General features: G+C 38.1%; 1 protein-coding gene across 2 annotated transcripts in view; it reads left to right on the top strand.

Moving 5' to 3' along the window:
• The window catches only part of ephb6 (eph receptor B6), a 50,040-nt gene that overhangs the window by 22,168 nt on the left and 12,421 nt on the right, over positions 1–15,451 (top strand). For both annotated transcript variants that reach the window (XM_041988679.1, XM_041988680.1), the window contains 2 exons: positions 2,089–2,258; positions 2,361–2,656. In XM_041988679.1, coding sequence (XP_041844613.1) covers positions 2,089–2,258; positions 2,361–2,656 — 466 coding nt within the window. The remainder of the gene's footprint in view (positions 1–2,088; positions 2,259–2,360; positions 2,657–15,451) is intronic.

The following is a 15,451-nucleotide window of genomic DNA, read 5'->3' as shown; positions in this document are numbered from 1 at the left end:
TTTATTTTAACTGGCGTAACCTTTGTAGACTTTGCTGTAGTGGTCAGGAAACATGCAGACCAATTGCAAGCGAGCACACTTAGCCAAAGTCTGTGAGACAAACTGGCTGCTTTAGTTCTAGTTTTATACGGCTTTTTAGATGCTCATGAATTGGCTATTTTGGAGGCGTCCATTTTTTTCTGAGTTAGTTCAACTGGAACACCAACTACCTGGTCATGATGTCACATTTTCGGAATTCGGAATTCTGAGACAACTGTAACGCACCATTAGGTTTTTAGATGTAGCTATTGTATCTGTCCTGAACTTATTTAGTAGAAACTTTTGAAATACATTAGCAGCTAATATGTTAAAATATAACTGTTGGATTTAAACATTTCCAAAACAAAAATGTTATTGTCTATCAGACTATCACAATGAAAATAATAGGAGTGACTGACGGAATTACTCAAACTTTGTACTCAGGTTGCAGCAGCAGGTGAAACCCAGTCTGTATGACTGTTTTGAAAGCAAACCTCTCACTAATTACTGAAGAAAAACTGTTGAGACTGACATCCTCCTCAGACCATCTTTGTGAGATATACAAATGAGAGATGGGATTTATGGCTCTTTAAAGGGAGCCAAATCCTGAGGAGTTGTCCCTTTCAAAGAGCAATTCAAAAGACCGGCTCATTCTTTTATTATTATTATTATTATTATTATTATTATTATTATTATTGTTGTTGTTGTTGTTGTTGTTGTTGTTGTTGTTATTTATTTATTTATTTATTTTTAGAATTCAATCAGTGTTAACTCATTTTTATCAAGGTAATAATCATCCATAGCAATGATGAGGAAAGATTCTTTTTCTTCTTCTTCTTCTTCTTCTTCTTCTTCTTCTTCTTCTTCTTCTTCTTTAAATCTTGGTTATAATTTCGTTTAGCTTGTGTTTTTATTGTAACCAAAAATATGTACCTATATAAAATCTACTATAGATTTTTTTTAAAAAGCAGGAAAAATACAGAAATATAGGGAAAATATAATTAAAAACAGACTAAACCTGAGTAACATCAGTGGCAATTTTAGTAAACATTTTGCATAAAACTCACAGTATTTGTTTCCAGACAACACTTTCTGCCCATAGATGCATTCACGTGATTGGAGCATGTTAGACGTAAGATTCTCATGATGGCACACAAATTACGTGAAGGGAGTATTGATAATATGTAGATAAAAAAGAACAGCTCACAAATGAACAGTTTGCAACTGCATTTCGGTTGTCATTGTTTATGTAAAAGAGCCGTTCAAAAAAATCAATTTGTTCATGAACGCCACATCTCTAATACAAACTACCCTTGTCCAAAACTAAAGTGTCAGTGTTGTTTTCATATATATTATTTCATTTACACTAGCTGACATATTGAAGACACCTACAACTTAAATGTTAAAACACTAAAAATAAAACACTAAACCTCAAGTACTGTCAAGTGAGACACTGTCATGTATGTTTTTTGTTTGTTTGTTTGTTTGTTTGTTTGTTTGATTGATTTTTTGTTTGTTTGTTTGTTTGTTTTTTTTGCTAGGGTTTTCTGAACTACTGAGTTTGAGATTTAATGAACATTTATAGACATGGTGGGAGGTATGCAGTACTTGTAAGCATGAATGTGTTTCTCCTCAGGGAAGTGAAAAGCAAATCAAACCCTGATAAGGAATCGGAGGAGAGTCATAAAGAAGCAGGAAGCAGTGTAGCTCTGAAAGTCTTGACAAGGACATGAACATGAACCACCGCTGGGACTTGCACTAATATAACTCAGCTTTTTAACTGTTCATCAAACTACCTAATAGTATGAAACTGCCAATAAATACCCCACAGCTTTCATCTTGTCTTTCTTTTCTTGTCTTATTTTTTCTTTTATAATTATCATTTATAGATATACTCAACAGAGATATCACTCCAAAGTCCATCATCTTTTTTTGTCTATAATTTTATTCTTGTTTACTTCTGTCTTTCCTGTCAACCACACTCTTTGTGTGTTATTGTGTTCTTCCTTGACCACTAATTATGATTTTTTTCTGGTGTGTTTTGTCCACTTTGTGTTTTCATCTGCTCAGCCATCAAGTGGAGAGAAGGAAACCAGGGAGGGCTGGGTAAAGATCGACACAATCGCAGCTGATAAGAGTTTTTCCAAAGTGGAGCCCAGTTCACCTCACCAGTATCAACCCAACAGATATAGCCGTATCAATGTTAAGACACGCAGCTTTGCCCCACTCACACGAAAAGGGTAATCATCTCTGAACTACATTTTGTTTCAGTGTTTTCCCAGCACCAATACTCCCTGGGGTCTGAGTACTCCCCATCTTCACATCTGACCTTTTCTTTTCAGATTTGTCTTGGCCATCGTTGACAGCGGAGCCTGTGTTTCCCTCATGGGTGTGTCCATCTTCTTTCGCCGTTGTCCGGCCACCAGTCTCTACTTGGCATCCTATCCTGCAACTCCCTCAGGTGCAGAGCCAACTGCCCTAGTGCCTGTGACCGGAACATGTGTCCCCCACAGTAAAGCACAGGGAGGCACACCGCCTCGCATGCACTGCAATGCTGAAGGAGAGTGGATGGTTGCTGTTGGCGGATGTGTGTGTGATGAAGGATATGAGCCAAACATCAATGGATCTGCCTGCTTGGGTGAGTTCAAGGAACTATGACAGAGATTATGTCAGCAAAAAAAGAAACCAAAAAAAAAAAAAAAAAAAAAAAAAAAAAAATCTCAAAATAAACACATCCTTTTAGTCTTGTGAATTTGTGAAGTACAGAGGGTAACCGTTTTCAAGTCTTTCAAGTTTTTTTTGCCAGTGACTGGGTATTTGTTTTTGAGTTAGTAGCTCTAATGGCAAAATCTTCCCCTGTGGGCAGGCCTGCCCTGTGCCTGTAAAAAATCTTAAAAAAATTCCTGGATCCAGGGGGTGATCCAGATCACCCCAAAAATTGAATTACTTGTTCATTATTCCATTTTGGAGAATCTCTGGTAATTTAATCAAAATCTGTCCATTACATTTTGAGATATATTTCAGACAGACAGATGCCACTGAAAAAATTACCGCTGCCTTGGCGGAATTAATAAATTCACAAGTGCTATAAAATTTTTTTGCCCTGTTTTTACACAGATTAAACAAGCAAAATAAAATTTGTTAATTACTGCGCTTTTGAGGTGCTGGTAGGTGGATTTCTTTTGCCTTAGTAGACTGGTGATGGTCATCAGATACAACTTTCAACAAGAAGAAATAAGCCAAGCATACTTTAACTAGATGTTATGCTGAACTGGATAATGATGACCAGTGTAAGTTGTTCCCTGGATTCATTCATTAGTCCAACCCAGCTGCCATGATAATATGCTGCCATTGTGACATTCTTAACATCTCTGAACCAGAAGGCTCTCACTATACTCTCATTACCTAATACCATTATTTCCAAGAATCAAATTAAAATTCATTCAAAATAAACAAGCAAATGTATTCAAAAATGTGAACAAGCTTTAACATTGAGCATTGTTCATGTAGACAGCTACTGCTTTACAGGAAATGTTACATTCTTTTATCCTATGTGCTGCAGATGCTTTTGGAAAGTAGAAAGCTGTGTGGCTTCCTCTCATCTGCTATGTACACAGAACACAACTTTGAAGTTTCTATGAGTCAGAAACATCAAGAGTTGCCTGTCCATGTGATGTCATACAGTGCAACATAAAAATTTTAACTTGTGGCCCCGGTTCCATTAAAAGTCCCTAAGAAGTCAAATTACTAAGTGATGGCATTTTAACAAGCCTCAGGCAAAGTACATGATGTAGCTGACTGTGCCAAATAGCAGACACACATATGATGTGGATTTGCTTATATGTGATTCTTTTGTTGACTGTGGATGTGCCCATATGTGATTGTTATGTATACTAAGCTAGTAAAGGAGTCTTTAGATTTATCATTGTTGTAAAGTGAAACAGGTGCATAGTACAAACAGTCCGACATCTCCTTCCATCCCCACCAGTGTCACATCTAATACAATCTCTCCTCTAACATGAAACTAATTACATTCTGGCTTGTGCATATAATGTTTAATCATTTGGAGCATTTAGACTAAACATATATAGGAACCTAAAAAGTTGTTCCCAGTTGCAACCAAAGAACAGCAGATTTTCAAGTATGAGCTAACTAGTCCTTATCTGGTCTGAAAATATTGAGATTATATCATTATGACTACTTAGGTCCTTTGTTACTCTTGAAGACAAGCCGTAACAGTGTCTTGTACTTAGAAGTATGGCGCAGTGACATGTAACTCTTTCAGTTATTGTATTTCAAACACAGGACTCATTCAAAACCAGCATAGGACAACTGTGTTTTAACGCTCTGTCAGTAACATGACAACATGCTACTAACACTTGTCACTTGTTGGGCAGATTTAGGATAGCATTAGGTGGTTGGGGTTATCAAATGGTCATGTTTGGGTGAAAAACGTACTTATTACAACAGAACCGTCATCCCTATGGATGGCATTGTTGGATGCAGTTGCCGTTTGTATTTTGTTTTTCTTTTTTTTAGAACAGAGTAATTTCTTGGTTTACAGAGATTTAAAAATAAAACAATTTATATCTCATGTCTCAAAAATAATTCTGCATGTTTGGCATTTCATATTGTACTCAGACAAGGCTGGTTTTCATGTATTTCTTTGTTCTTTACTGGACCTAGCCAGTGAAGTTTTTGCCATTTGTGAAAGTGAAGATGCTCTCTTTTTAATGATAAAAATGTAGATAAATTTATATGACCTAAATTACTGACTGTGTCTACCACAAAAAGACTCACAACAGTGCTCCTCATTTCCAGTAAGCTGTGATAAATTTCTAAATTTTAATTTAGATATCTAAAGATGTCCACTCACCATCACTCAAAGGTTTAGCTCATCTTTACCTCTTGTTAGTTTTGTTTTCGTTATTCCTCAAAATATGAAGCATCTGAATCAATACTGGGAGGAGCTGCTGTCACTCTGATTGCGCTACTGTGCTTGATGTAAAGACCAGAAGGAATTGGGGTCAGGCAGGTCAGAGAAGAAGATAGAAAGTATTCTATCCACATTGTTTGTACTCACTGGAATTTAGCAAACAAGTATTCTAAAAACAATAAGAAAGAAAACTTATAGACACAAATGCTAACCCCATAATTTTCTGCTGAAACAAAAGAGAAGATGCCTGCAGGAGATAGCTGAGCCAGACAGATTGCACTGAGGTTAGCAATAACAAAACTGGTCAAAGAGCACTTCACACTTCTCAAAGGGGCAAACATGATAATGACAAAAAACTTGAGAGACATGCAGACAGACAGGATGGGATATATGGAGTAAGCAGGAGGAGGGAGAGAGAAGGAGAGGGAAAGAGCCATAGTGAGAGGGATGTGACACATTTAGGTCATGGCGATGTAATGGCCACTCGTCTGTGAACAAGTGACAGAAACCACAGGGGGAAAGAGGGGGAGTAGAAGGAAAATAGGGAGAGATGGGAAAGGGGGAGAGTGAAAGATAGGAGGATGCAAGTTAATGACTTGGAGAAGTGAGCAGGAAAAAAATTTCAAGAGTAATAAGTACAGCGTGTAAAAGGGTGTGTGAGTTTCTTTTTGTGAAACATGAGTTTGATCAAGTGTATGTTGCTGCAGTGCTAATATTCACTTTATCCACATACATGTGAGGGCTCAGAAAGTCAGGATTACAGTCAAAAACTGCACTCGCAAAGGAATTTTAGTGGGCATAATTACTCAAGTCTAACTAATGGCAGCACAGTTAATCCTCAATCCTGCCAAGTCAGCTGTAAAATGTTTTCATGCTCTTTTGCTTTACATCTGCACTCGGCCCGCCACTTGTGTTTGTCTGCATTTGATTGATACCTACTGACAAATCACCCTTCAGAACTGCTCGACCACCAGAGCAAAAAGGTCCACTGACTGACTACGAATGATCAAACATGTTGCCGCCCACGCTGCTCAAGCTTTTTGTTCCAACTCTCATTTGATTTTGTTTTGTTGATCACTTCACTGACTAATGATGTGGATTGGCATCATTACATTTTTGTTCTCTCTGACTTCCTGGGAAAGAAAAGAGGCAGATGGTTAATTGGCAATGCAGTTTTCAAGTATTACTAATACTAGCAGGTTCTTGTTCCTACCAGAAAGGGGAGCATCGACTAACATTTACAACTTTGTACTCGTTTGAATCAAGCATAAAAGATGTGTAATAGTTACAAAGTGAACTTTTGGTTACAAGCTTTAATTACAAAAGTTTTCATTGTGCTTTAATGTGGCAGCACATTCAGCACAGTGGACATGAAGCGCTAACGTGAAGTTAGCTGACATTTGCTTGCTGCAAGCTTATTATTTTACACACATTGTTAGCACAGCCACAAGAGAAAAACAGCTTTTATTTATATATTTTTTTTACCTGCTGCTATTGTAATAATTTACATTAATCTAGTTGCTATTTCAGTAAATTTTTACCATGTAAATTAATAGTGCCTGACACCTACATGAGTCACTAAGCACAGTATTTGCGCCCTCAAGCTAGTGTAATTTTTATGGCGTTTTAGCTAAATCAAATGCTAGATAAAGTTTTTTTTATTTTGTACAAAGGGTGTGCAGACTGCACAGTTCTTTTGGTACAGTTTGATGAAACTATCAAAGCATTGTCATGAAATCTAGCTGAGATGACAGTAACTGCATGATTTTCAGAATCCTGGAGTTCTGGAAAAATTATAATACTCTTCAAAAGTTTCTGGCCAGCATTACAACTTCCTGAAAACTCAGGAATTTTAGGGGTCAGGCTTGTTTGTTGAACATAAGAGCCAATCTGTTATCTTACAGAAATGTTACACAACACCAGGCATATTTTTATTCTTCTTTGTTTTGCTCTTTTTTTCCGGTGTTGACTCAGTAATCCCATTTGCAAAGCAAAAAAAAAGTAAAAAAAAAAAAAGATGACTGACAGCAGCAGGGTGTAAACCTCCTGTGCTGTCCTGGTATTGAGTGTCATAGTTAATTTATAGTTTTCTTTTTGGGTTACCACTACTGGAATATAAAAGAACAGCTGATGCTAAATTGCCCAAGTTTGCAGCTTACAGCTGTGGACTGTAAATCTCCACCGATCTGCTTTCTCATGTTGCATGTGTGTTCTTGACTTAATTACACACCGAGACTTTCTCTGGTATAAACACTGATCTTGTCAGCATGAGTAGTCTTGTACCTGGGGACCAGGGTCAAAGTCTTAATGTGGCAAAACATCTTGGTTAGGGTTAGAGTGAAAGTGTAAATTGAGATTTTTGGTTTAAAACAGAGTTAGACTATAAAAATAAAGCCAAAAATATGAACAAGCTTTTGTGAGTGTATGTTAATACTTGATCCTGTTCTTCCAGCTGAGCCCTGCTCTTTTTAAAGCTGTGAGACGCCTGGTCTCAGTCACTAATAAAGAGAAGGTGTTGAGAAAAGATGTATAAATATATCTAAGCTGTCCTGAAAAGAAGGTCCTCATTTCAATGAGGTGTAAATGAAAATTAATTGCTTGAAAGCGCCTCACCTGAGAAAAGCTGATAGGAGCAATTTAACAAGCTCCTGTTAATCTATCACAAGTATGACTCTTAATTGTCCTGCTGTCAGACAGCAAAATAACATTTGGACTGATGATAAATTCAAGTAAAACGGACATTTACAAAACTACACCCAGTGCTCTGTAAACAAACATTAAATAATCATTAAAAGATTATTCCTAAACTACTAATAAATCTCAAGCTCATTTAAAAAAGTAATAAATATGAAAGAATCTGCATGATCAGGGTGACGTTTAGTTGGCAGTTGTGGAGAACAACTCGTCTTCAGTAGTTTGATATATGGTAAGAACAGAAACATCAATTGTTGCAGCAGCTGCTAGTTTTTTCCTGGCAACAAACATAAGGATAAATTTCCCGTTAGATATTTGCACCTCACCGGAGAGACTAAAAGGCAGAGAAAATAGACTGAAAATGACTGAGCATATGACATGATTACACCTGTTCAGTCAAACATAAAGCAGTCCTTTAATTTTGGGCTTCCTGGGCTGATCTGAGCTGGCCGTACATCATCCTCAGATATCTGTTTGATTCCCTTTAAGCCACCGTTGAGGATTTGGGGCAAAGATTAGTGCCAAATGCTCAAATGGGCCTCAAGTTCATTTGGTGCCATGTCAATTTTTTGTCTGGCACACAGCTATGCCATGAGAGGAAAATAATCCACATGTCAGATTGTTCTGATTTGTCAAGCACTGTCCCCACTCAGCACAAAAATCCCTACTGTGTATCCTAAAGAGAACTGTGGTAGGAAACAAGAATATTTTGTCAGAGGAAGAGGTTAAAGTGCACGTGTGGTGTTGTTCTAAGCAGTTTATTTACAAATATAAAAGTAATTCCCCTCAAAGTAAAAATGTGATGATGTGCTCTTTCTTCATCATTATCACTTACCAAACCTATTAGTGGTGTTGGCATTCATTTGTTTTTCAAGTCTATTAATAAATGTAACACTTTGGGGTCAAATGTAGATGACTGAAATAATCAGTGACATGAATGATCAATGTTGGCTGGAGCCTGCTGCAGGATGTTTCCAAGCACAGATAATAAATCAAATCGAGCAAGCACAGCCACACCAAATCAATCGCATTTGGAGGATTTTATTGAGCCTGTTAGAGCGTCACAGTAAGCCCTCTAATGATTATTCCCTTTTCATGAGTCCTAATTCTCTCATGTTATTATCAAATGCAATTAACAAATATACTTCATGGAAATAATAAAAAAAAGAACTAAATTGTAATTTTATGGAGAATGTTTTTTAATTACAGCATGACTGTGGAAAGTTAATATGAAAGTGTTATTTGAAGACAGACTAATCTTAAGTTAAATTTTTGTGCTTATTCCAAACCGAGCAGCAAGTGAAACCATGCAGACAAATACTGGTTTAATTTATCTACATGCACAAGTAGTTGTCAGAGCAGAGGTTGTCAGATTATTTTTTGGAATGGGTGGTTGGGTGGGTTTTGTGCAGTCCAGCTTCTGGTATAGTAGCTATAGATAAGACATATCTACTTCAGCTTACCACTTTATCAGCTATGTGGTTTGACAAAGTTTTTTTTTTTTTCTTTCTCCAGCATTTGAGGCAGAATTAATCAAAGTTTTTGTGATTGTTTTGGAAATTATCTGCACAAACATTATCACCAAATAACTCACTACATTTGACAATTTTATGGGAAACCACGTTGTTTTCCTGAATCACAGCTTCTTCTCATCTCACAAAAGATTTGCAAATACTCTCAGATAGACAAATAAGCTTTAATGAGACAGTTAGAATTTAGGTAAATCAAACGCTTAAATTTGGAGGCTTGTGTTTCACAGTTTAAGATCATTGTGTTTGTGCATGTCTAGTATAAAATGTTAATTCAGGTTTATTAAGTGCCATTATTGTGTATTTTTAACCATTAGGGTGGTGGCTGTTACATTCCTTGAGACCAACTGTTACATATGTGGCGTGAGGGATGGTAAATGGTAAATGGACTTGTACTTATATAGAGCTTTTCCAGTCAGTTTGACCACTCAAAGCGCTTTAGACTACTTATCACAGTCACCCATTCACACACACATTCAATGCACCTGGACAACAGATGGATTTTATTTAAAAACACATATTTATTAAACACTGTCTTAAAACATACAGGATAATGTAAAAAAAAAAAAAATAAATAATTTTTTTTAAAAAAAACTATACAAATCCACTATTATTCTCCAGGTTGACAGTAGGCATGGAGACCTGAGTGTCACCAATCAGAAACAACCTGTTAACTCAAAAAAAAAAAAAAAAAAAAAAGTTAATATATGCAAAAAGAAACTTAAAGATAGACCACAACAAATTAATAAAGCCACCCAAATAAACACACCAAATAAAAATACAAAAGTAAATCAAAACATATGAGTCAGGTGAGACCACCAGCACAAGCCCAGCTGTACACTTGGTCACCATGGAGATGGAGTCAAGAGCTAATAAGATGTCAGCGGAGTTGAAACAGCAGCAACTGATGCAATAAACCAGCCCAGTGGGACGAAGATGGACGTGATTCTCCAGAAAGACTGTGTCAAATAAAGATGAGACCAAGCAGCAAAGCATCCAGAGCCCCAGAGCAGAATGCACTCCAGCACACAGCCTACCTGTATGGCGTTGAGAGAAGCGCAGCCTCTCTTCATAGAGATGGAGGTAAAGAGCAACAGCTAAACATTACTCTGCTGGAGGATCAATGTAAAGATAACTTGGCCTGATGCCAGGTTACTGCTGCTAGAATCAGGCGAACCAGCTCACTTGGTGAAGCTGTGCGATGCAGGCCACTCTAACTATGGCCAGCAGACCACCACAATCACAGATGATCGGAATCACTGGGCCAGCTGCATCGGCGCCTTGATGATGTTTAAAGTACACCTCAAGCTAGCACCAAGGTTGAAAGATGGCAGACTGTGCATTAGACACTGACCAATGGGGCCTTGTGGACCCAGGTCCCAGAAGATGATGGTGCGGGAGTGTCAGGGACAAATAACCATAATTCACCCTTTGGAGGTGGTAGAGATGGAGACTGAAGGGGTATAGGCACAGCCTCTGACCCACCTTGAGCCTTCAGCATGTCACGATGCACATTCCTGATCTTTTGCAAGTCATCCATTGGAGCAATGGATCAATCAGACCACTGAGCTCCAGAGGTCCTGGATTTATATGGCACACCAACTGGCAATTGCTCCTGGACATGCTGAAAAGCCCCATTAAGTCTGGCCTGATGCTTAATCAGCCAGTCCTTCACCTGGCACACCAACAAAAAGTCCACAGGAAGCTGGGGTTCACAGTCAAACATAAGACAAAAGACTCACCAATGCCCTGGTCAGGTGTGCTGTTACAGCACTACATTATTTGTGGAACGCAGGAAGCCCAATCACAATTCTGAGAAATCAGTAAGATGCACAGGAAGTTATGGAGAATTCTATTGAACCTTTACACTGCTTATTGCCTGGTGGATGGTTTGGAATGAAACTTTGTTACCCCATACAAGTGACAAAGCTGCTAAGTTAGAGTGCTCTCAAAGCTCCGGCATTGGTCCGAGTGAATCTGACTTGGAACACCAAACCTAAAGAAACCATTCCATCAGCAGAGCCTATTTCATCAGTTTTTACCAAAACATTCTTCAACCAATTTGGCGAAAGTTCCAACAAGACCAAATCGATGACAAAAACCTAATTTGGCCTGGAGGCTACCAAGTGACCCATGAAACTGCTAGACACAGGTCCTGTGTCTTTTGCAACCTGCCACGCTTGAACCCATTTTTAGAAGTCAGTGGACTTCCCAGGCCAATTACACCACTGCCACACCAACTCAATATGCTCAACGCCTTGGTGTCTGTGTTTCTGATGTAACTGTGTCAGGACATCCTGCTTAAGGACTGATGGTAAGGCAATCTGCAGGCGCTCCTCCCCTCTATCTAAACAATGGACTCAATGATATACCACCCCAGATTTCTACACAAGATTACTCCACCGTTTCAACAAGACCAGAGAAGGTTTAGGGAGCTGTTCTTTTTTCTTCTGGAGTAGGGTTAACCTTCCTCTTCCAGTAACCTCAGACATTCTTCAGGAAGAGGTCATCTGCAGGGTGCAGTGGTCAGATGTACAATGGGGTGGCAGAACAGTCACCACTGATTGACTAACTCACACAGGACAAGGGGGCTGACTGAAAAGCCTCTGGGACAGGGTTGCTAGTAAGTCAGAATAAACTTTAGGTAGTTTTAAAGTAAAATCAGACAGGCGTTTCATGTCGTGATCCCAAACACTATTAAAATACTTTGGAGGGGCCACCACTAGCCAGTTGACCTCACTTTGACAAACAATTATTAAACCAATTTGTGTGGTAACATTGACTCAGCATTGTGGTTAATAATAAATAGTGTATGGTTTGAATATTAAGCACATCCTTTAAGCTAAATGAGCATAACATTCTATTGTGTTAGTTGCTCAGTTTGTGGTGGGACCAGTAGGTAGTTAGAGTGCAAACTAAAGATTATATGGCTAGGATTCACAAGATGCTTGATACATATAAAAACAAACAAAAAAAATAAATAAATCAGAATAGAGTCCAGTGGCTTAATCCACAAGTATCCCTCCTAAATGGTAATGCAAAATTATTTCAGGAGAACACTAAGTGCACTACAGCATGAGTATTTCATTTAGCAGCATGTACTAGTGGTAACTCTTCTACCATTTTCACACATAGCCTCTGGAGAATTTCAGGAGTGGACAACTTGGTCTGTACTTCTTTTGTAGTTGCTGTTCACAAATTTCAGAGTGTGAAATTGTCTGCTTGAGAGCTCTCACAGCTAAAAAGACGATGGAGGGTATGAAGGGGCAAGCCTGTCTAAAGGAGGCAATATGTGAAACAAAAAACATGCAGCTAAATCCCTGTTTTATTACAGCATATAAATAATCTGTTGATATCAGCTTTCCCTCTGATTCAATATCAATTCCAACAAACTGTGGAAAGCAAATTATAGGTCAGCCTAAACACACACTCTTACATTAAATGATCTGGTAGATTAACTGCTACATTCACACATTGTCTCTGTCAATGATCTTCTGGTGTGAGAACCCAGGGGCTGGCTGGGAAAATCAAGCTGTCCACAGTGAATGTTGACATTTGTTGTCTCACTTGACACTCCTCCAGGATATTTCATGAAAGTTTCAAGACTTTCAAGACTGAAACAGCATTTAATGTCCTCTGAAGGAGAGCAGGTTAATCTGCTAACTCGCTGACTTTTCAACACTTTGCAAAGGGCTGCAGCTCTGTACTCACATACAGTATCCCACATAAGTGAGTACACCCCTCACATTTTTGCAAATATTTTAATATATCTTTTTATGAGACAACACTATAGCAATGAAACTTTGACATACAGAATATTAAAGTTTAGTTTCCATAGTTTGATATTCTGTATAACAAAGTTTCATGGTGTTGTCTCATGAAAAGAATGACTAAAATATTTGCAAAAATATGAGGGGTGCACTCACTTATGTGAGATACCGTAAGTGTCATAATTCTCTTCAGCATCTAATCTCTAGAGTCTGCAGGCCGATTTTGTAGTCTGCCATCTGAAAAGTATTGCCGAATTTAGTTGCAGCAGGGGAAAAAATACATGCATTATCTTTTTATTAAAAAAAAAAATCTGCATTCAACAAATAATTGTAGTGCAGTTCGGGAAATCTCTGGCTAATTATCCAGAGTCACAGACATCTGCTGAAGCCCTAAAACATTGACTGTTGCCCATAGAGACTTCGTAAGCAGATAATAATTGATAGGCTCTCAAATTGCTAAACACAAAATAACACAGTCACTGGCCAGCAAATACAGAAGCATTTAGCTGCTAAAACCCTTGAAATCTTTCACAGGGACCCAAATCAGAGTTAAAGAACCTGAGTACCAAAATCAGGACTATGCTGAATTCAGATTCAAAAAACTTTATTTATCCCATTCGGGCAACTCATTTGCAGCTTACCACAGACACCAGTGAGCATTCATAGTGCAATGTGTCAAACATAATCAGTACACAGTATCCATGAGGTTGTTGGAAGATAGGATAAATAATAAACAATAAAACAATAAAGATGGATGCAGGCTAGGACATCTGTTAGCTGAAATAAATCAATGACAGAGTAAATTTCATTTGAAAAGATTGCTGTCAGAGTTGAGAAGTTTTACAGCAGAAGGAATAAATGTTAAACAGCTGTTGGTTCTCCTTTAAGGAGCATGGTAGCGCTGGCCTGATGGCATCAAAGCAAATTCATTATAAACAACACGTGATGAGGATCACTGATGATGGTCTTTGCTTTCTTAATAACCTGAAGCTCCCAGAGAGAAGACAAATCTCTTTGTCTGACTCCAATAATTATCTTTATGAATGATAATACATGAAGATGAGGACATAAGTGCACACTAAATTCCCCAAAGATCAGTCCATGCAAAAGTAACTGACCCCGAGTCAGTTATTTTTACATAGACTGATTTTGGGGGATTTTAGTTCCTAGTTAGAACATATGTAATTTGTCATTTATTTTATTAAGAGGCAAATTAACAAAAGTTGAATGAAATATCCCAGTTAAAGAGCAGCTCTTCGGCTAATAGGGTAATTTGCATTAGATATTCTATTTCTGTTGTTTGTAGCTTTTCTTTTACATGGATGTTTATGAGGCAAATAACAAGGGCCAATATTCAGTGTGTGGGTGCTAATAAGCCTTTTATCCTTTGAAGGATTTATCTAACACATAATTCGACTAATTAGGCTAAATACACCGTGCAGAATGGAGCAGAAATTATTTTCTTTGTCACTGTCTGAACTGTATTAATTTATATAAATAAGTGCCTTGTTTGCTTGAAGATTACAGGGATTATTTGCTTTAATAAAATAATAAATGTAAAGTAGCATTACATATAGCAGAGGAATGTTGATGCTTAAATGAAAATAGTGAACATTGCTGCACAAGGTTAGCTTGTTTCTGTCCACCTGCTGCACAGAATGCAAGAAAGTAGCATAAATGAGGGCTGGTGAGGCGAAGTTAAAGGCTCTCATGGTTACATGTGTGTACTCATCTCTCCTGCTGTGTGGTTGCATCTGTGACTGAGCTTATGTGTTTGTGTGGGTTTTTCATTTTGTGTGTGAGAGAAAAACAGAGAGATTACGCTGGGAGCCAAAAGAGGGAATGAGTGCATGAAAGAGGAGAGGAAGAGAGAAAGAAATTGGGTCAGTGATCTGCATAGCAGTGTATTATGTTGACATCAAATTACTCACCTCTGGTATCTTTTTTTTTTAAAGTCTCCTCATCACTGATGGAAATCATTTAAGCTTTCAATCATCTCTTTTTCTATCTTTCCCATGAGGCAAACTAATCCATTTCCCCTTGTCGGTCTATAAATATTTTACATCTTCTAGTCTTCCTGTGGTCCCTTGCTTTTATGGACTTAATTGCCTTTAAATCACTACTTCTTTGTGTTATGGAACAATTTTTATTGGTATCTCTACAAATGTAAACAATCAGCACTCTAAGTTCAAGTAGTTGCAGAATAACTTGCAGGGTGGTTCTTCCACCCTGATGAACAACATTTTGTGTCTGATTGTGGATTTTTATTTTTACACCTTTATCTCATCTCTCCTGTATTCTCTAAAGTTAAGGCGTGTGTTTTTCTGGCCATAATGGCGATGAAGTCTCAGCTTGGTAGTTTGTGAAAGAGGGAGGGAGGAAGGATGGATGGATAGAGCCGGGGGGAAGGTGGGGGTTGCAGATCAAGCAAGAGGGCAGAGGGCTCGCACTCTCATTGGCTGCTGTGATCAGGTGGCTATGATGAGGAGGGGAGGAGGGTTGAG

This window comes from Melanotaenia boesemani, chromosome 6, assembly GCF_017639745.1.
Source record: "Melanotaenia boesemani isolate fMelBoe1 chromosome 6, fMelBoe1.pri, whole genome shotgun sequence".
NCBI lineage: Eukaryota > Metazoa > Chordata > Actinopteri > Atheriniformes > Melanotaeniidae > Melanotaenia > Melanotaenia boesemani.
Note: the sequence above shows the minus strand (reverse complement) of the source record. Positions and strands in the feature narration are given on the sequence as shown.